The 20,795-nt window shown below is 36.0% G+C and overlaps 1 protein-coding gene across 2 annotated transcripts in view; it reads left to right on the forward strand.

Moving 5' to 3' along the window:
* Positions 1-19,137, forward strand: part of SERPINI2 (serpin family I member 2) — a 34,996-nt gene extending 15,859 nt beyond the window's left edge. For both annotated transcript variants that reach the window (XM_073023816.1, XM_073023815.1), the window contains exons 7-10: positions 8,082-8,179; positions 11,698-11,784; positions 14,280-14,369; positions 18,888-19,137. In XM_073023816.1, the coding sequence (XP_072879917.1) occupies positions 8,082-8,179; positions 11,698-11,784; positions 14,280-14,369; positions 18,888-18,964 (352 nt within the window). In that variant the 3' untranslated portion in view covers positions 18,965-19,137. The remainder of the gene's footprint in view (positions 1-8,081; positions 8,180-11,697; positions 11,785-14,279; positions 14,370-18,887) is intronic.
* Positions 19,138-20,795: the final 1,658 nt, after the last annotated feature.

Consider the following 20,795-nt stretch of genomic DNA (forward strand, 5'->3'; position numbering starts at 1 on the left):
AATTCCAGCCACCAATGATATTTAAAAACTTGGCAGTTTCAGTTACAGTATCTCATTACATACTTCTATTCATAGCACAAAGTCTGGCAACTAGAAGGTGCTAAATAAATGACAGCTTTATTTTATTTTTTTCTTTGTTAAGAAGATCACTGCCTAGTCAGTACCAAACTAGAAACAATGTCTTCTCTGAATTCTCTGACTCCACTCCTTTCTCTTCTGTGTGGCAGGCCCTTCTCTGTGGTGTCTGACCAATGACTTCCCATTAATCCTCCATGGTTTCCCTTGAAGTTATTGCTTCCATGTAGATATACTCAAATATGCCTAGTTAGAGTGAACCATTCCTTACCTACATTTCTAGAACATTTCAGGAAAATTTACATCATAGCACTTGTTACACAGCATTTTTATTTCTTGCTCACATTCCTGTCTGTCCTATTAAAATGTGATTTCTGGGACAGCGGGTTAGGTCTTGTTCATTTTAGTTTCTGTTGTTCCTAGCATGCTTCATGGTATATAGTATGTGCTAAATGAGTATTACTGAGTTAAAGTACACAAATAATTTCAAGGAAAGAAATTCTATATTATTTCTCTTTATTTAATTTTAAATATCTTCAAAACCAGAATTCAACTTTCCAGTCACTCTAATTTATTCTCTTTGAGGACCCTGAATGAAGCTTTCCCACCTTTCCATACATATGGCATCATGAAAAATAGGACATTAGACATTTACTTCAAAACTTCTCTCTAGAAAAGGAAAAGTGAGATTTTTTTTCTAAATTCAGAGGACAGAAATTTGTTATTGTTTAATCACATTAATACAGAATTACATGTAAAATGTGTTCATTTTTTACTAAATTAATGTCTTCTGATTTGTTAAAGGAACAATTTGCTTATGTATTTAGTTCATTAACAATTTTAACTTATCAGAACATGTTTATGAATTAAGTTTCCTGAGCACTAAAATCATGGATTAAAAATTCTGAAATACATTTCTCCCAAAAGGAACAATTTCCTCACAACAGAAAAATACCTGTTTAAAATAAGTGTTTGGTGGAGAAGAGAGAAAACAATGTAGGCTCAATAAATGTTTGGGGTAGACTGGCAGATTTATATTTTATTACTGAATACTGTGGTTCTTTTACATCTGAATAAATGTGTAATGGCTTTCAAACTAATAACTAAATATTTTGATAAAATTGGAACAGCTTAATCAACTTCATTAATTCCTAGAGCTGCTATAACAGCACAACACAATAGAGTAGGTGGCTTAGAACAACAAAAATTTATTCTCTCACAGTCTGGAGGCTAAATGTCAAAATCAAGGTGTCAGCACTACAGGCTCTCACTGAGACTGTTAGGAGAATCCTTCCTTGCCTCTTCCTACCTTCTGATAGCGGCTGGAAGTCCTTGGTGTTCCTCTACTTATAGATAAATCACTCCAATTATTTCTTCTGTTGTCATGTAGCCATCTGTCTTTGTGTGGTGTTCTCATATCTTATAAGGATACCAATCATATCGGATTAAGGCCCATTCCTATTTCCAAATAAGGTGACATTAAAAGATACTGGGGGTTAGGGCTTCAACACATGAATTTGGGAAAAGGGGTATGCACAGCTCAACCCATTACACCAACTGTAATACAATCTATATTGTTGTAAAACAAAATGGCTCTTTGGTAGCAAAGTTTAGTACATGCCAAAAAAAAAAAAAAAAAAAAAAAAAAAACACACACAACCCATAAGAATGCTTATATTTAAGCTACAGTAGAAAGGAGCATGTGAATGACTATTTATAGTTACTGCTTAAGAAATACTTCCCCTTCCCCTCTATTGTGCATAACTAGTTTAGAATCAAGGCCAATAAGATATCTAAAAATACTCGAGTGCTTTCCATTATTTATTATCTGTAATATACTAGATATATAATTTTGGACATCATCCTGCAATTGAATGTCAGCTAAAATAATTATATTACTTTGTCTAAATGTAATATGAGATCCTTTAAAAATGTTAGTAATAAAGCTTCCTTTGGTTGAAGAGTCTAAAACATAATTGCTATACGCCAGATTCTCTCTGTAGAAGAAACACTCTGAAAATATAGTTTAAAAATTGTGTGTATGGGCAAAAATGATAGTTTAATACATATAAGGTAAATAAACACATAACTTTTAACTTTGTGAAGTGTTAGCATTTATATTTTAATAGTAAATGTGATTTTTATCATCTGACTTGGTCATTCTCCCATTTCAAAGATAAGAAAGCTGAGACACTGAGAAGATAAATTGATTGCCATTCAATGAGTATTGACAGGGAAGGATTAGCTCTCATGTCTGTTGGGTCACAGCCTTATTAGTTTGATAATTATTAGAAAGTGTATTTCCTGTTCAAAAACATTGATTGGGATTCTACTGTGGGCAAGAGGCTGGGATAGATGTAAAGCATTAGGTTCTCTACTGATAAGATGGTTACCACCTATTAATAAAATGGAATAGTACTAGATTTGTGCAAGAAATTCACTAAGACGACCGGGCGCGGTGGCTCACGCCTGTAATCCCAGAACTTTGGGAGGCCGAGGCGGGCGGATCACGAGGTCAGGGGATGGAGACCATCCTGGCTAACACGGTGAAACCCCATCTCTAAAAAAAAAAAAAAAAAAAAAAAAAAGAAAGAAAAAAAAATACAGAAAATTAGCTGGGCCTGGTGGCGGGCGCCTGTAGTCCCAGCTACTCCGGAGGCTGAGGCGGGAGAATGGCGTGAACCCGGGAGGCGGAGCTTGCAGTAAGCCGAGATCATGCCACTGCACTCCAGCCAGGGCGACCGAGCAAGACTCCTTCTCAAAAAAAAAAAAAAAAAAAAAATTCACTACACAGCAATGTACAGTAAGTACTAAAAGAATGGTATAATCAGTAAGCATTAGAAGGTTCACAAAAAGGGAGAGTGCACAGGAAACTGGAATTGTAAACAAAGGGTTCGTGAAAGAAGGACTTGAGTTGGGTTTTAAAAGAGTTGAGGAATAAATCCTATATGCAATGAAGAATTATTGACTATGTCCAAGTAAGGTGATGAAATGATTAAGTCAGTGTTTTAGAAAGGTATATGTAGTAGTCAGAATCGTTCACCCTGGATAACTTGTCTGAAAAATTTCCCTGCTCCTCATTTACCCCCCACCCCTGCCTACCGTCCCTATTTTTCTATATAACTTTTATTTGTCCTTAAAATTAAGTATGAGTTTTAGAAAGGCTTTCTGATCTCTCCATGCAATATCATACAAGCATCTTCCCTTCTCCCCCTGGGAAAAGTTCTCCTAGTACCTTGTGTTTATTTCTGCATAGCAATTGCTTTAAAGTGAATTGTTTGTCTTCCCCTCTGACCCCTAAGCTACTTGAGGTGAAGAGCTGCGCATGTTTTCTCTCTGTGACTGCAGCAAAAAGCATGTATATAAAAAAAGGTAGCTATTCAATGAACATTTGTTGCTTTAAACTGATCTAGTGGTAATATCCCGGATTTGATAAAGAGGGAAAGACTAAAGCCTAAAAGATCAGTTTAAAAACCACTGCAACAATTCAGACATTAAGTAAAGAGAGTTTAAAGGGAGCAGCTTCACTGGGAATAGTAAGGAACTGGTGAAGTTATTGGAATGTGTGACTAACTAGTAATGGGTTAAGAAGAAATAGGTTGTTTTGGGGTTTCAGGCTCAACTTACTAGAAAACAAGAGGGCTGTGAATTCTTGCTTTTTTGTAGTAGTCCTTATCTGGGCACCATGGACTTCTAGAGAGGTCTAGGATATACTTCCAAGGGTCCTTGAAATCCTGAAATTATTTGCAAGTTTATGCACGTAAGGTTAGGTATGTATTTTCCTTGGGAGAGGCTTTATAGTTCTCACTAAATTTTTGGAAGTCTAGGCCTTTAAACTTGTTAAGCACTACAGTTCTCTTCAAAAGTATTTATCTTAATAATAGCCATAGTCTTTCTGAGACGTGTCATTCTTTAAAAATGTTGAGTGATGTGGCGCCTCACAGTATCTTTTGTCAATTGTTGAAATCAGATTACTGAAAATAATATTGAAGACCCAGAGCCCTGCCACTTTCTTACTATATAACTTTAAGCAAATTACTTTTCTCTAAGATTTTTCTATTCTATTAAATGCAGTAATGATAATACATGCCTCTTACTGTTGTGAGGACTCCATGAGATAATGTGTATACAATTTTTAGTACTCAATATTAGCTGAATATTATTTGTATTATTACTCATTTAATTCTAACAGTGGCCATATATTATAACGCCAACATCGTAATAGGTGACCCCCCATCATATCTCATTTAATTCCTCAATCAATTTGATGAAGATCTAGTTTTATGTTCAGGTTACAGACAAGATGGAGACAGGCAAATACCTTGCCTGTGGTCACACAGCTAATTAATGGCTGAGCCAATACTAGAAGAGGTCAGCCAGGCATCGGAAAACAGGTGACTGTAGGGCAAGCATGAGAGGGAGCACAGAACAGAACAAGCAGTCAGTGATAGAGTGAGCAGTAGGATGAGAGATTTGGAGTGGCCGTACCAAGGAGACTTTTCAAAACATATAACACTTACCACAGGACATAAAGGGTCATCTTTTTGCTGGTTAGAAATTAATTCTAGGCTTGACCAGCATTGGATCTATAAGTGGGTGAATGTAAATTGTGTGTGGATGGGAGGAAGGCAAGGAAAATGAGACTGGATATGAGAATAGATACGTTGTGACCAGCTGCAGTAGTGATTACAAAATGTTCATTTACTTTGACCTATTGGACATGGATAAAAATGGGAATACTAGGCATACATTATGCATCCAGATGTTTCATATGTGACAGAAAGTATTTTAAATTCAGTCTGTGAGGTTAATAGATTATTTTAATTATTTTACACACACAGACACATGTGCACGCGCACACACACACACACACTGAGGTAATTGATTGGAAAGTGACCGGGATTTACTGTGTACTCACATAACCATCTAGGGCCACCATTGTCAAAGATTGTGTTGTATTATTCTCCTCACGAGCAACCCTAAGATTTGGTTTGGTTGATTTCAACTCTGAACAGTACAAGTGATAGGGTTTGGATTTATGTCCCTGCCAAATCTCATGTCAAATTGCAACCCCCAGTGTTGAAGATGGGGCCTGGTGGAAGGTGATGGGATCTTGGGGACAAATTTGACACATTTCCCCCTTCGGTGCTGTGCTCATGGTAATAGAGTTCTCACGAGATCTGGTTGTTTAAAAGTGTGTAGTCCCTGCCCCCTGTTTCTCTTCCTCCTATTCCAGCCGTGTAAGACATGCCTGTTCCTTTTTGCCTTCAGCCGTGATTGTAAGTTTCATGATACCTCCCCGGTAACCAACAAATGCCAGCATCATGCTCCCTGTACAGCCTTTGGAACTGTGACCCAATTAAACCTCTTTTCTTTATAAATTACTCAGTCTCAGGTATTTCTCTCTCTCTCTCTCTCTCTCTCTCTCTCTCTCTCTCTCTCTCTTTGAGATTCAGGTTTCTTTATAGCAGTGTGAGAATAGTCTAATACACCAAGAATGACTCAAGCCCACTGTACCAAAGCTGGGATTTCAGATAATAAGGACACAAACCCAGAGGGAAATTGATCCAAGGCTTTTTTTCATTAAACGAGAACTGTGGGGATAAGGGGAAAGGAAGGGCCAATACTATTCCCCAGCAGGGCCTGGAGGCCAGAAGTAGGTCATTCTTAAAACAAAACTTGGGATTGTGTTTCATTTTTCTGCAGCTTTTATCTATGTGAGATCTGTTTCAGCACAATGGTTACATTTGGGAGTGAATTACTGTCTTTTAAACAAATAGATATTATTTGTATATGCTAAAAATTCCATTCATGATTTAGTTGCTACTTGTTTATCTAGCATTTTGCTGCTCATTCTTTTACCTTTGCCTGCTGTTCTTTTGACAATTTTAGAGGAGGATTAAGGAAAAGGGAAAATGAACCACAACTGGGAGAAATACGAAGACTCATAAACTTTGGAAGAGGGACATTATATATATTGACCAATATGGTGGTGTTGAATTATATTTTGATTAGAAGGTAGTGGCAGTTAGCACATTAGCTTTGACTTCAAATAGACCTGAGTTTAAATCATACCTCTGGAATCAACCTTCAGCCTGGAAATTGACCTCCTCAGACTTCTATTTTCTTATACATTAATGGAAATAATAATGCCGACTTCCTTAGATTTTTGTAAAGATTAAAAACTGTAATTTATATTAAGTACCTAACACATGGCAGTGCTTCTTCACACCTGACTATTCATGGCTCCAATAATTAAGGATAATTAGGAATTGGCTGTAGATTATACTTTCATTAGATGGCTGAATGTGTTTCTATTGCTGTAGGTTTCATCGGACTATATTATGAGCAGGACTGTTACTTAAACGACTCTCCAGTGATAATTAGGCATTATTAGAAGTTGTAATAAGTCTTGCGGTATTCTTGTCATTATCCTAAAATTGTTGGACTATTATAGCCCATTTATAGGTAGATTAGAACATATATTCTCCACCCTTTAAAAGCCCATACTCCATTCAGTTTAAAGACTGTGGTAATAAAAACAGGAAAAAAGCAAATCTCCCAAACCATCATGCTGCATATTATCTTTCTTAGTAGGAAGTTACAAGGAAGAAGTTGAAAGCAGTGGGCATAGAATGAGCTATTTTCATTATCAGCTGATTTTAATGTGCATGTTGTGTCCATTCCCAGGTAGATAGGGTTCTGAATGAGTTGCCATCTTCCACAAAAGCATATTGTTTTGCCAAGAAATAATTTAGTCCCAGTAGAGTTCTGCCACACCATGTTCATTGCTTTGGAGAATTATAATTAAGAAGGTCATTCAGTATTTGCCAGTTAAAACAATGATCTAGTTAGACTGATTGCCCCATCTAATTTCTAGCTCCAGATATGGGCCTCCTGCTGAATGAACACATATCCTTGAGCACTGGTGTATGCATTCTAACGGGAGCACAGGGGCCAATGCCCAGAGAGCACAGACAAAGCTCCTCAGTAGAAATTGCCTGGAATTTTGCTGATGTCAGAAATATATATAGCTCCCTGTTTAAGATTATTACACATGTCTTTTCTTTCATAAACCAAGTTTCCAATCTGTATTTAAAATGTAAATTAATGCTTTAAGCATCTATGAAGTCAATAAGTACCAGCTTCCCCCTGCCCCCCACCCGCTTTTATTTAAATGGGAAAGTGAGGTTCAGTGATTGCTTTTGATTTGGAATCATAGAAGATCAGTGGCTGAGAAAATCTTTTGGGATTATCTGGTTAAGTTCCCTTTTCACAGGTGAGGCAAATTAAGGCACAGACAGGTGAGCCAGACACTAGCCTCCTAACTTATGGTTTGGTGTTGGAAGCACTGGCTAGTTGCTTTTTTTTTTTTTTTCCCTCTCCTGTAATTTTTGTCTTTTATTTCCTTTGACGGAAATGTGGTTCCCCTTCCTTTATCCTTTTACAGGACCTATTCTGAAGATATTATGCCTGTCCATAAACTGAAGAACATCTCATTGACTGTGACAATGGGCGAGATGAATGATAGGTTATAAATATTTCTCTATTGCTTAATAGCTAACAATCTTCTCCAAGGACTGTGGACTCCTGTTCTCTGCTCATCATGTCATGGACATCTGCCAGGAGCCATCTTTGATGGTGTGAAAATCTTGAATACCTAAGAGGGAAATTTTAGACTTGTTAGAAAGGAGCCAAGCAATTGAGACCTTAGATAGAACTTAGAATTCTCACCTAGTTTTGTTGGGTAATTGTTACTTCAAAAAAATGCAATTTCTGTTCTTTCTTTCCTCCATCCATTTATCTGGGAAGCAAGTTATTGGCAACCCAGAACTGATTGTTGGAGCTGGGGAAAATGGTGTGAGATGTAAGAAAATGTAACTGAGATAATACAAACAAAAGATTTTACAATATATTATCCTCCAAGACATCCATTAAAAAAATTGATAGCAAAAATGTGCAGTGTTTCAAGACTTTTTCTTTTTCTTTTTTCTTTTAAATAACAGATTTAAAGTAGAACAAAAAGTAGACTTCAAAGATGTTTTATATTCTTTGAACATAACCGAGATATTTAGTGGTGGCTGCGACCTTTCTGGAATAACAGGTAGTATGATAAATAATTCTTATATTATCATGTTAATTTGTTTTGTTAGGACTACATTAACTAACTGAGCTTAAAACCGAAAGAGCATTCAGCTCTGGTAAATATACACACAGTGAATAAATGTCGTAGCATGTTGAGCTGTCTGTAAACAAGTACTTTATTTTATATTTAAGTAGTTTTTCTTAATGAAAGTCAAAAAGCATTTTGGAATGTTAGATAAGCACTCTGGCTATACTTCTAATAAAACTACGTAAAAGTGTTATATGGGTTTTTATTTCTGCCCTGTTTGGATTTCCTCATCTGAATAATGGGAATTACAACTTTGAGTCTCTCATCTAAGCAGAGCTAATACAACTCTTAGAAACCAATTTGCAAATGTTAATTCACTAATATGAGAACACATGCAATAGTCATCCATAAGCTGCTGGATGATGAGCGCAATCAAGAAATTGTAATGCTACAGCTTGCAGATTTAGCAACGGTGTCTTTTGGGCTGACAACAAATCTGAGAAGATGGAGCTTTTATGCTCACTTGCACTGGGGGAATCCTGCATGGTTAACACGTTCACTTGCACAACAAAGCCAACACAGTCTATGAATTCTTCGAGTTTCAGTGGTACTCAGTAGTTCAAAAATAACTAGCTTAAAAAAAAAATGGATGAAGAGAGCCAATTTGTCCCAAGTTGCTTACCCTCTTTTAAATTCAGTCTTCTGTTCTATAAAAAGGGGCCTAGGCGTGTCTGTCTGATGAGGTTGTAAATCATAACGTGAAATACTGCAGAAATGTTTTATGTATTTATTTCTATATAACTATCTGGGCTTTGGAAACATGTTGTTAATTTAGTCATCATTCATCAATTATGTGGGCAAATGAATAGAATGAAAAACTTTCCTGATGGAGGAGGTGAATGAGGTCACAAATATCAAAATGTTCATTATCACCTTCACACATGATGTGGCTACTCGTTCTCACACTGACAGATAGATCTGACTTCTCTGACAATTTTGTCAGCACTAGGTATGAGATGGTCAACATTAAATACTGCAACAGGATGCTCTGTGTGCCCTGAGACACAACCACCTCTTCAACCTTCAATAATCCAAACTATTTGTCATGCACTTCCTTTTCTTAAACTTCTTTCCAGCCATAGGGAGATCACTCAATATGCCTCAGACACTTCAAACAGCCACTTGTTCTGCAAATTCCCAGCAATTTGTGACTTCTAAAAAATCTCCTGTTACAGGCAGATTTTTAAAGAAAATACTTCCAAAATGTTTCATAGAAGACTTTATTCAAGAAAATAACCCAGTGCAGAAAATAATAAATGTCTAGCATTTTCTGTTCTTTCCCTCTTGAGTTACCTATTTGAGCTGTTTTAACCATTTTGGTTCTGTCTTATTGCCTAGAATAGAATAGTCATAGCCAATGCTGATACCTCTACTGGTAGCTAGGAGCACAGTAAATTCTCCGCTATCTCTACTTATCATTTGTACAATAAACATTCACTAAAGGCTACTATGAAACAGCCCAACACTAGTCTTATGGGCCATCAGTGTGAAAGGGACACTACCTTATATTTATATAGTTCACAAGTTTTGAATGAAATGATTGTACAGAGTTACTTTGGAAACTTTGAGAAAAAATATTTGACTTCTCACTCAGTTACTACTCCTTGTGTAACCTGTAGTAAAATATTTAACCTTTCTGAGTGTAAGCATTCTAATCTGTTAAGTGAGACAATATAGTGACTGGGGAAATAAATAAAAGAATGTATGTAAATAATCTACTTTAACATTTGGCACACAGTTAAATATGAAACAGCAAGTGGGAAAAGTATCACATTAATATTACTTGCACATCTAGCAAATGTATTGTTTTCTTGTTGTCTTAATTTAATAACAATGTACTTAGAATTTTTATTTAAAAATTAAAAGAAATAATTATTATGAAGGTACAATGAATGAGTTTATAGAGTTCACATTCTTCTAACCTATCATATTTCAGGGCCTGTTCTTTTCCTAAGACTGGGTTTTGTCTGCAGTGAGATGGAACAAAGGAGATTAAGTGGTGTAGTCTAATAGCGAGGGAGTCATTTGGCTCGTGCCATTGCTAAACTGGGTGAAATTCTTTACTCCTTCCTAACCTGCTTTGTGGTCTTTCCTCTTGGTGTGGGCCACTAGGTCATTCCCTCTGTGTTTATTTGTCTTATTCCAGGCAATCCTGGGAGAAGAAGGTGCTTATTTGCCGGAACTTGAGAGAACATTCTCTTGCATTTCAGTTAATTCACACTAATAGAGTAGATGCCCGTCTCTCTCCACTTTGCAGGTTTCTATCACTAGACATACTCAGATGCATTGACTTATTTATTATTGGCTTATATATGACAAATATTTATAGCAAGCCAATTATGAGCCAGGCAGTTTTCTAGAGCATGCTTCCTTTGTCCTCTGAGGAACACTGTCAGATCTATCTTGTCTTGCAAGGCCAGCTTGACATGCCTTCTGGGCTCCCAGTTTCACTTCTTCCTTCTTGAGGAGATTATACTTGCAAGTCACTCTACCAGAAACGCTTCACCTACACATCAGTTCCACCAAGGGGAGAAAAAGGAGCATTCATTCTCAGCTTGTATCCACACCAGAACAAAACGTTGTAAGACACGATCTTATGCTGAAAACTTTAATAGGTTTTAAAGTGTATCTCTGAAGTGATTTTGTAACAGGTGACACAGAAGTTCCTTAGAATTTCATAGCTTCCCCAGATTTGAAGGCAAGTACATTTTATTTTAAACTAAGATCAAAACTAAATACAGAATATAAAAGGCACTTTGGCTTTGAGGTTAAATATATAGAGTGAGATTAATTCAAATCTGGAAAACCTCTTTCATTCTGTCTATAGACAATGGCTAAGGGAGGAAAAGCTCTCTGTCCCTTCAAATATTTCACTTAGTTGGATACGTGATTTGAGGCTTACATCATTTACCTTTTATATCACAGAAAAACGTGATCTCTCTCTCTCTTTCTGTATATATGTCATGTCTGGAAGAGCTAAGTCTAAATCACCTTTATCTGTAGCAAATTGACTAAATAGGAAAAAGTTCATTTATTTGTCTCCTTGCCTTTGATCATTTGAAAATGTAATGATGCTGGGCGTGGTGGCTCATGCCTGTAGTCCCAGAAATTTGGGAGGCCAAGGCAGGCAGATCACCTGAGGTCAGGAGTTCGAGACCAGCCTGGCCAACATGCCAAAACCCCATCTCTACTAAAAATACAAAAATTAGCCAAGTGTGGGTGTGGTGGTAGGCGCCTATAATTCCAGCTGCTTGGGAGGCTGAGATGGTAGAATGGTTTGAATCTGGGAGGCAGAGGTTGCAGTGAGCTGAGATCGTGCCACTGCACTTCAACCTGGGTGACAGAGCAAGACTCCATCTCCAAAAAAAGTAATTAATCTGGGACCTAATAGGTAATGGCTTTTGATTTTAACTCTTAAATACACTTTTGTGTGTTTTTCTTTTAACCAGATTCATCTGAAGTGAAAGTTTCCCACATCATGCAGAAAGTTTTCTTTGAGATAAATGAAGATGGCAGTGAAGCTGCAACATCAACTGGTAGGGTGAATGATTTCTGGCCAAGCTAGAAGGAATGATGGGGAGAGGATGAACATTACGGTGCTGACCCTTTTGAAGTATTGTAATCTTTTTCTTCTGCTATCTAATACACTTCAGGAGGAAAAAAAGGAAATGGTTGTATATGCTGTTCATATTTCTCTTCAGTCACAGCATGATACAAAAAGGAAGGGAAGGGTTAGGAGTTGAGGCCTGTCTACTGATATTTGCTCACCTCTGAATTGGATTAACTGCAAATTAGCAGACAGGACCTGTGGAGAAAATTTTGGGGTTCAAAATGCTCACCCTTACATAATTGTATTTTATTTCATTCTTTCACTACACCAAGTTAGTCCCCACTTCGCTAATTTGATTCTTGTTATTATCTCTGTGGCAGTGGCTCTCAAACTTAACCTGCACATAAAAATCACCTGGGAAGCTTTAAAAACTCCTATGCCCAGTCCACACCCCAAAATAATTAAATCAGTATTTCTGGAAGTGAAATCCAGACTCCAATATTTTCTTAGGTTTTCCTAAGCGATGCCAATGTGCATCGAAGAACCAGTGCTCCATAGTGGTTTGCAGCTTGCCCTTTTTATTACAAATGTGGTGCATAGACCAACAACAGCACCACCTGGGAGCTTGTTAGAAATGTAAAATCTCAGGTCCAAAACCTAGACCGACTGAATCAGAATCTGCATTCTGCAAGATCACTAGGAAATTTGTATGTACATTCTAGTTTGAGAACCACTCTTCTAGGCCATATTTCCTTGAACAAATGACATTTTAAATAGCATCTGTGCTGCATGTAAATAATGCTTGAAAAATAATTAGAAAAAAGCCCTAAAATCAATTAGAAATGGACAAGCAACTTTAGTGAATTCCTCATGTCTATTTTAATTTCTCATACTACTTGGATTTTAATCAATATTTAAAAGCTATTTGTCATTTAAAATGTCTTACTGATAAATATATAAAAATTGATATTCATTTATTAATTTCTTGATTAATTTGCAATGATGCATTGGGCCAATGGATTTTGACATCTGGATGAAACACACTGGACTCCATTACGATTTTGTCATCTGAAAGATTTTGCATTGCTGTGCTCAAGGAACTTGGATTGTAGGGGATGAACTATATTAATCTTTGGAGAAGTCAAAAGGTTATATTTGGATGAAATTGCTGGATGAATTTGTCATGTAGACAAATTTTCCAGCTGCTTTCAAACAGTACTGAGAAAGTCCTTATAGATTTTTGTTTGATCTCATTATATTGGTGAGGAAACAGTCCCAGCAATGTAAAGTGGCTTACCTGTGGCCATACTATTGATTGACAGCAGCATTTGAACACAACTCATGTTCCCTGACTTTAAGTTCAGAGCTCTTTATGTTATTGCCCACTGTCTCTCATTTTAAGTCTAAACTTTTCTAGGATTCTGTAACAATCACTAAGAGAAAACAGATGAATCAATAGTAAAACTCTTCAGAATTGTCAGCCTGGATATTTTGACTTTCAGAAATCCACTCAGGGACTGTTCAAAAGCAGAAAAAGTCCAAGTATTCACTGTGAATGGGAATAGGAGTAAAACTGACCTTGCTTTTGGATTTATCTTAATAATTCATACATGAGCCTATATTCACTGATTATTTGGGTAGCATACCCTTGATATTCTGGATAGGAGAGTGCCAATCATGTTATCATACTAAGATTATATTTGACTGTTTTACAATTCTAATGATATGTAGTGATTTTATTTTTCCTGGGGTCTGAAAATAACAGTACAAAATAATTATATTATTGGTAAAGACAGTATCTGAATTAAGCATAAAACATTTAATCTAGATAGGAAAAATATGTAACTTTTTATATTTTCCCATTCTAAATATTGCCAAATGATATAATGGAGCAGCATAATATCAATTATCACAGAAAGTAACTTTTAAGGCAGCAAGTTTCTGCTTCGAATCTCATAATAAAAATCTCACACACATTCACTGCCAAATCCTAAAAACTCTGAGCTCACAGAATAATTTTGAGAGAATAAGTAAAAAAAAAATTAACTTGAGCTCAGATGTGATTACCACAAACCCGAAGTATAAAAACGAAGTGCAAACATGCCTAAATAGGAATTAGGAATTACAAACATTGTAGAAATAAATCATATAATGCAAATAAAAAGTGAACAGAAAATTACTGTTTAAAAGATAAATTTTTTCAACTGCTTTCACTAAATTGAATCTGGTATCTGGCTTTCTTCTTCACTGAGCATAAATATAAAGTTAGAATTATTCTGTGAGTGACCTAATATTTATTCTTCAATACTTTGGTTTTTAAATTTATTGCAAATTCCTCTGTATTTAGAAAATGGTTATTTTTCCACATGTTAACTCCTTACACAAAATGACTTTTCCTATCTACAAAATGTATTATTAATATACTTTCTTTACTGATCTTTTAATGCAGGTATCTAAATAACTGTTGTCTCTATTTTATAGGCATACACATCCCTGTGATCATGAGTTTGGCTCAAAACCAATTTGTAGCAAATCATCCATTTCTGTTTGTTATGAAGCATAACCCAACAGGTACCTTTTTTGAGAATTCTTTGGGGGAACTGATTATGTTAGGCAGAACTAGTTCCAGTTTCTAATTGCAATGTACATATCTGAAGTCTTTTGTTCTTTCAATGGATATTTGTTAAGTGCATTTTATATATCAGGTATCGTATTTTAAGAGAAGACAGAGGCCTAAAATAGGGCAGTGGTAATAATAACTGCCATCATGGCTACTATATGTGGTAGTCATTTCATATAACCATCACTAAAGCTGAAACCACTCCAAAAGATTAGATATTTGACTAGTAAAGACATAAAAGCTCAGAGAAAGATTGTATAGTTTGTCTCAGGTTACATAACTAGAAAGTGTCAGAGTGGGAATGCCGGTCAACTGTCTGTGTATGATACCACATTGGGGATGGAAATTGAGAGGTGTGGAGTTGTGAAAGAACTCAGAGGTGGATGCCAAAACAGTAAGTGACTAGTGTAGGTTCTGAGGGGAAGGAAGGAGTCAAATCTCCAACTTGGTCAACTGGTGAAAGACGATGCAGTTAGGTAAAAAAGGGAGCATGGAAGTAGTGGATTGGATTGGCATTGGGCACAATGCCAACACAGAGAAATGCAGATTGTCTGGATGGATTCTTCAGCACTTTCTCCTGGGAATAAGAGAAGCCAGAAATGTGAATACAGTGGGAAAACTGTCAAGTTTATGTTTAGGATCCTTCAGCAGTCATAATGCTCATGTGAGAGTTACAAGCCACAGGATAGTAGAAATTACATTTTACTCATTTCTGTATTCAGGCCAATATTTGGCAAAATGCCTTGCACATAATATCAGTTTCACTAGAGACACAGGGTGTGAAATTGGGTAGGGCTCAAGTTCCAGCTGAATTCACTAACAGTTGTGAAACAAGTTGCTTGTCCTTTCTAAGCCACATTTCCCCTGTATCTTATTTGAACATAATAGTAGTACTTATCTCACAGAGTTACATAAAAGAATTTTTGAAGCCTGTAACACTGTGCCTGGCACATACTAAGTGTTCATTATGAATAAGTTAATATGAATGAGTGAGTGAATAAAAGAAGAAAGGCAAGTGAAAAAGTATAAAGTCATTTACAGGGAGAAGAGACAAAATTAATTGCAGAATCTGAATCTGTTAGATTAACTAGGGATACTGATATTATTGGCCCAGTAAGGGATACATCACTCTTTTTTTGGCTCCATGAAACTCATGCTGAGTGACCCTTCTGAAAGTCATATTTTAAAAACAATGAAAGTTTTAGAATTGATGAGACTGCATTAACACAACTTCAATTCTAGTAATGGATATGTCAGTGTTCAAATGTATTCTAAGTATGTCATTTGATCTCTACGTCTAACCTTTAGATAATTCTAATTTTTCAGAATTAATATATAATTATGTAGTATGGAACTTCATTGGGCATCAACGCACAAGTAAATAATGGCATTTAGAATAATTATGTTTTACTCTATTTTCCAAGTTGATGACTTGTTATATGCGAAGGCCAAGTAACAGCTATCAGTAAAACAGCAGCAAAAATTCAAAACCCACTTATCTGTTTATTTATGATAATGCTTCACTAGCAGATCTTAATGACAGTTTGAACTGTTTTATGTTCTTTATTGTAATGAGACTTTCTAAACTAGGGTTGCCCCTTTAAAGTATTGTTTAAAATAAATGGACATTCATTTATCAGGGACTGTTCATTGTTACCTAATAAAATACAGAAACGGCTGTTATCTTAAGATAATACATATTTAGTGATTTATCAATTTTTCTCTTGCAAATGAACTCAAGAAATCATTGAGATTAATGAAGATAGTGATTTCGCATCACCATAGTGAACTATTAAATGGCTTCATGGTATACATAAAATGTATTCTGTTGATGATTTCTGAAGTATGAGGATGAATGATTTCAGGTTTAGTACAACCAATTTTTACGTAGCCTGGAAATTTTCTTTTATCCAAACAGTCCTTTTGTGTAAAATCTATACATTATTTGGATTTTCCTATCAGATGAGTTTTATACTGCAGTATATTCATCTAAAGCCCTTACTAAGCTAAACTTCTAGAACAATAAAGCACCATTTTAAGGTTGAGGATATAGGCCCACTTTATAGGCTTTGAGAAGAAAATTGTGAAAGATACTCATGAAAGGTACTATTCCTGAAAAAATAGTCAATTATGATTTTGAAATTGACAGGACTCCAGATATAATGAAAGTTATTGCATTTAGAACTCTTTTGGGTCATGTGTTGAGGGGAGAAGCAGATTGCAGAATATCCATTAAGAATTTTTTTTCTAGCCATTAGCTTGGTAATGCTATTGTATTGTAATATTAGGAGGTAAAAGTTGCTTACATCTGATGAAGATGTTGTATAAATATGTTGATTAAATATGGGGATACCTATTTAGAAAGGAAGCATGAAGATAAAAAATAATAATCATTTTTGCTTCAGTCTGCCTCTAAATTCTTCACTATTATGTCAAGGGAGATTTTGTTAATCTGCCCAATTTAGTAGTGAGTAGATTGATGATGGCATGGACTCAATTCAAAATGTGATTCTTCCTGAAGAAACAGATTGAAAAGGCTGGTACTAATGGCTTTTATGTAACATTCTACACTTCTAGGTATTTAAAATTTTAAGATATTGTGTTCAATTATAAGTTAGTGTTTATAGAATTTACTTTAAAATGTTTCCAGGCAAACTATTCTAATGAACATTTTAATGCCATAGCATTATGGCATTAGTATTATGAAGATAAAAGAGTCACTGCTTATTCCTATTGTGACTAAATGAAATATCTATTCTGGGAAATGTATTTATGTATCTTTATCTATCTGAAATATTGGGGTATTTGTTTTCTTTTTCCCATAATTATTTTAATATTTTGAAACAAAACATTGTTGACTATAATTATTCATAATAAAAAGTAAAATCTGGGTTGGGCGCAGTGGCTCACGCCTGTAATCCCAGCACTTTGGGAGGCCAAGGAGGGCGGATCACGAGGTCAGGAGATCGAGACCATCCTGGCTAACATGGTGAAACCCTGTCTCCACTAAAAATACAACAAATTAGCCAGACGTAGTGGCAGGCGCCTGTAGTCCCATGTACTTGGGAGGCTGAGGCAGGAGAATGGTGTGAACCCGGGAGGCGGAGCTTGCAGTGAGCCAAGATCGCGCCATTGCACTCCAGCCTGGGCGACAGAACGAGACTCCATCTCAAAAGCAAAAACAACAACAACAACAAAAACAAAACAAAACAAACAAACAAAATATATAAAATCTGCTGGAGTTTATATCTATTTTCATGTTATTGGTTCTTCAAAGAGTGTGTCTTTGGACTGAATAGTAGAGTTAATAAAAAAGGGCCATCCTACTATTATTTTAAATACATTTAAATATCATTTTCATTAGCTTTAAAATTATGCAAAATTGATCACTTTGGAAATTAATCTTTATTACATCTGAGCGTAAGGAACTTAAGGCAACATTTGACACTGATTGATTTAGGTCACTTCTCTTAACCCAGTTGAAAAGAATGGTGAATAGATTTTGGTACATCATTCTTTCTGTTTTGTCCTTCAGTTCTTAGTTCCTTTTCACTTGCAAACACAGAATGGTTGAAAACAGGTATTTGCATTTATGCTGTATACTATATCACTTTGGTGAGGATTTGAAAATACTAGAGATATAAAAATATTGTCTTTGGCAGTAAAGTAAGCTTTGATTCAGCGCTGAAAAAGGAGAACTGAGAAGTTGCACTTTTAACCCTGAAGGGTTACATTATATGCATAAAATGATGACTGCTAATGCCTTAAATTTAAAACTCTACCATGCTCATCACCATTTTGTTATGCTATGTTCTCCAGACTGGGTCTCTATATTTAGAAGAACACCTCTCTGTCACTTTATTTTTATTTTTGCTTCCCTCAATGAAAAACAGGATTATTATTATTATTATTATTATTATTTTTTTTTTTTTTTGAGACGGAGTCTTGCTCTGTAGCCCGGGCTGGACTGCAGTGGCCGGATCTCAGCTCACTGCAAGCTCCGCCTCCCGGGTTTACGCCATTCTCCTGCCTCAGCCTCCGGAGTAGCTGGGACTACAGGCGCCCGCCACCTCGCCCGGCTAGTTTTTTGTATTTTTAGTAGAGGCGGGGTTTCACCGTGTTAGCCAGGATGGTCTCGATCTCCTGACCTCGTGATCCGCCCGTCTCGGCCTCCCAAAGTGCTGGGATTACAGGCTTGAGCCACCGCGCCCGGCCGAAAAACAGGATTAATGCTTTTTCCATGACAAGCTGTAGTGGGTGTTAATTTACTTCATAAATTACCAGAAAATGATTAATAATGATATAATTATGAATTTGAGACAAAGGAGAAGGCTTTGCTATTGGACACCACCTATTTATCTTACCGAGAAAAAAGGCCAAATAATATGTTAAATATTAAGAAAAACTAATTATTGTCAGTTGTTTTCTCCAGAAATTCCTAAAATATGTTTGTTTGTTTGTTTCCCTAGAATCAATTTTGTTTATGGGAAGAGTGACAAATCCTGACACCCAAGAGATAAAAGGAAGAGATTTAGATTCACTGTGAATGAAAACACAGCCTCAGAATAAAAGATGATTTCTCGAAAATAGTTGATTGGCTAAATATCATCATCTTGACAATATTTGCTCTATATCTTATATCTTTTCTGTTTTAAACTGTGCCTGTGTTAATAGATATCTGTCTTGATGAATAAGTAAAGTTAGGTATGCATTTGTTTCTGTTCTTTTTGTATCTTTTAGAAAATCTATGTGCATCTAAAGCCTTGAGCATATATAAAATATTACCATTCACATGTTAGAATAATCCTGTCTATAATATCTTAAATATCAAATTCTTGTCTTATATATCAAATGTATTATATCCTAAAATACTGGACTGTTAAACTCACACATAGCACCATTATCTAGCTATGGGGAGGTAAGGTCAAGAGACCGTGGCCATGGTACATGCCTCTCTGGGGTGTCGCTTAAGACACAGAGATCCAGTATTCCTTGCAGTAGAGGAGCTTTGGGCATTTCGCTAATCTTAACTTGTTGTTTGACATGTTACATTTAATAATTTTGAGACATACCAGTTTTTTTTCCTACTGATTTATGGTTTTAAAATGTATACAACATAGAAATACTGAGCACTTTTGTAAAGCATTCCTCTTTTTATAGGTGAAAGTGGCAGCATAATTAGTGTGACTTAGGAAGCTGAACTTCCACAATTTTACAATACTGAGCCAAGGAAGTGTTAGAGTCGAGATTGTGCACTATAAAGATTAAATGCAGATCCCTTCCCTTGAATACTCTGAAACATCACATCTAAATATCAAAAGCTGAAACTACATTCCAATATTACTTCATGTAGCATGTTTCATAGTTTTTCGATTTTCAAGCTAATGTTGTAAAATGCCTTTTGTTTGTTTGTCTTGGGAATTTTGGCAGAGAGCTTAATGATAATGGCTACACCTCACTGAGCCCTAACTGTGTGTTGGGCTCACTGAAGTAAGCACTTTTTACATTATGTTAAATGTACTAAAATTTTTATGAAAAAGCATTACCTAAATTCCTGATAAAGAAACTGAGATTCAAAAATGTTATAAAATTAGTCAAAGACACATAACTGATAAATATGGTGGGTAGATTTGAACTCAGAACTACTCGAGCTAGAAATCTATGACCTTAATTACTGAATTATATTCCCTTTGCAGGGAAGGAAAAAGTAATTTTCTCTCTACTTCTCATAGCTTTGAGCTAGTATCCATTGTAACAAAAGGCAGGATAGCCAGGTGTGGTGGTTCACATCTGTAACCTCAGCACTTTGAGAGCCTTAGGTGGGAGAATCACTTAAGGCCAGGAGTTCAAGACCAGCCTGGGCCGTATAGTGAGATCCTGTCCAAAAAAAAGTTAAAAATAATAGCCAGGTGTGGTGGCACATGCCTGTGGTCCCAGCTACTCGAGAGGATAAGGCAGAAAGATCACTTGAGTTCAGGAGGTTGAGGCTGCAGTGAACTATGATTATGCTACTGTACTGTAGTCTGGACAACAGAGTGAGTCCTCATCTCAAAAAACAAAAGATTCACAAGAGAAAAACAGACATTTGTTAACACATATACCACATGTACACATAGAAGATACCCAGGAAAAAAATGGTAAATCTCAAAGAAGTGGCTTAGAACTCTGGCTTACATAGCATCTTTGACAAAGAATAATACATTGTTGAAGAAATGATAAAGGAAAAGGACCTTGGATTTTTAAGGGCAGTAAATTGTAGGAAGGCAAATATATGGTAGATAAAGGCTATTTTGTAAAATTTGTTGTGTAGATTCCTGTGGTGATATCTCCAGGATGATAAGCATCTTAAGTCATCTTCAGTGATCAAATTCTGTCCC

This window comes from Chlorocebus sabaeus, chromosome 15 (assembly GCF_047675955.1).
Source record: "Chlorocebus sabaeus isolate Y175 chromosome 15, mChlSab1.0.hap1, whole genome shotgun sequence".
Lineage (NCBI taxonomy): Eukaryota > Metazoa > Chordata > Mammalia > Primates > Cercopithecidae > Chlorocebus > Chlorocebus sabaeus.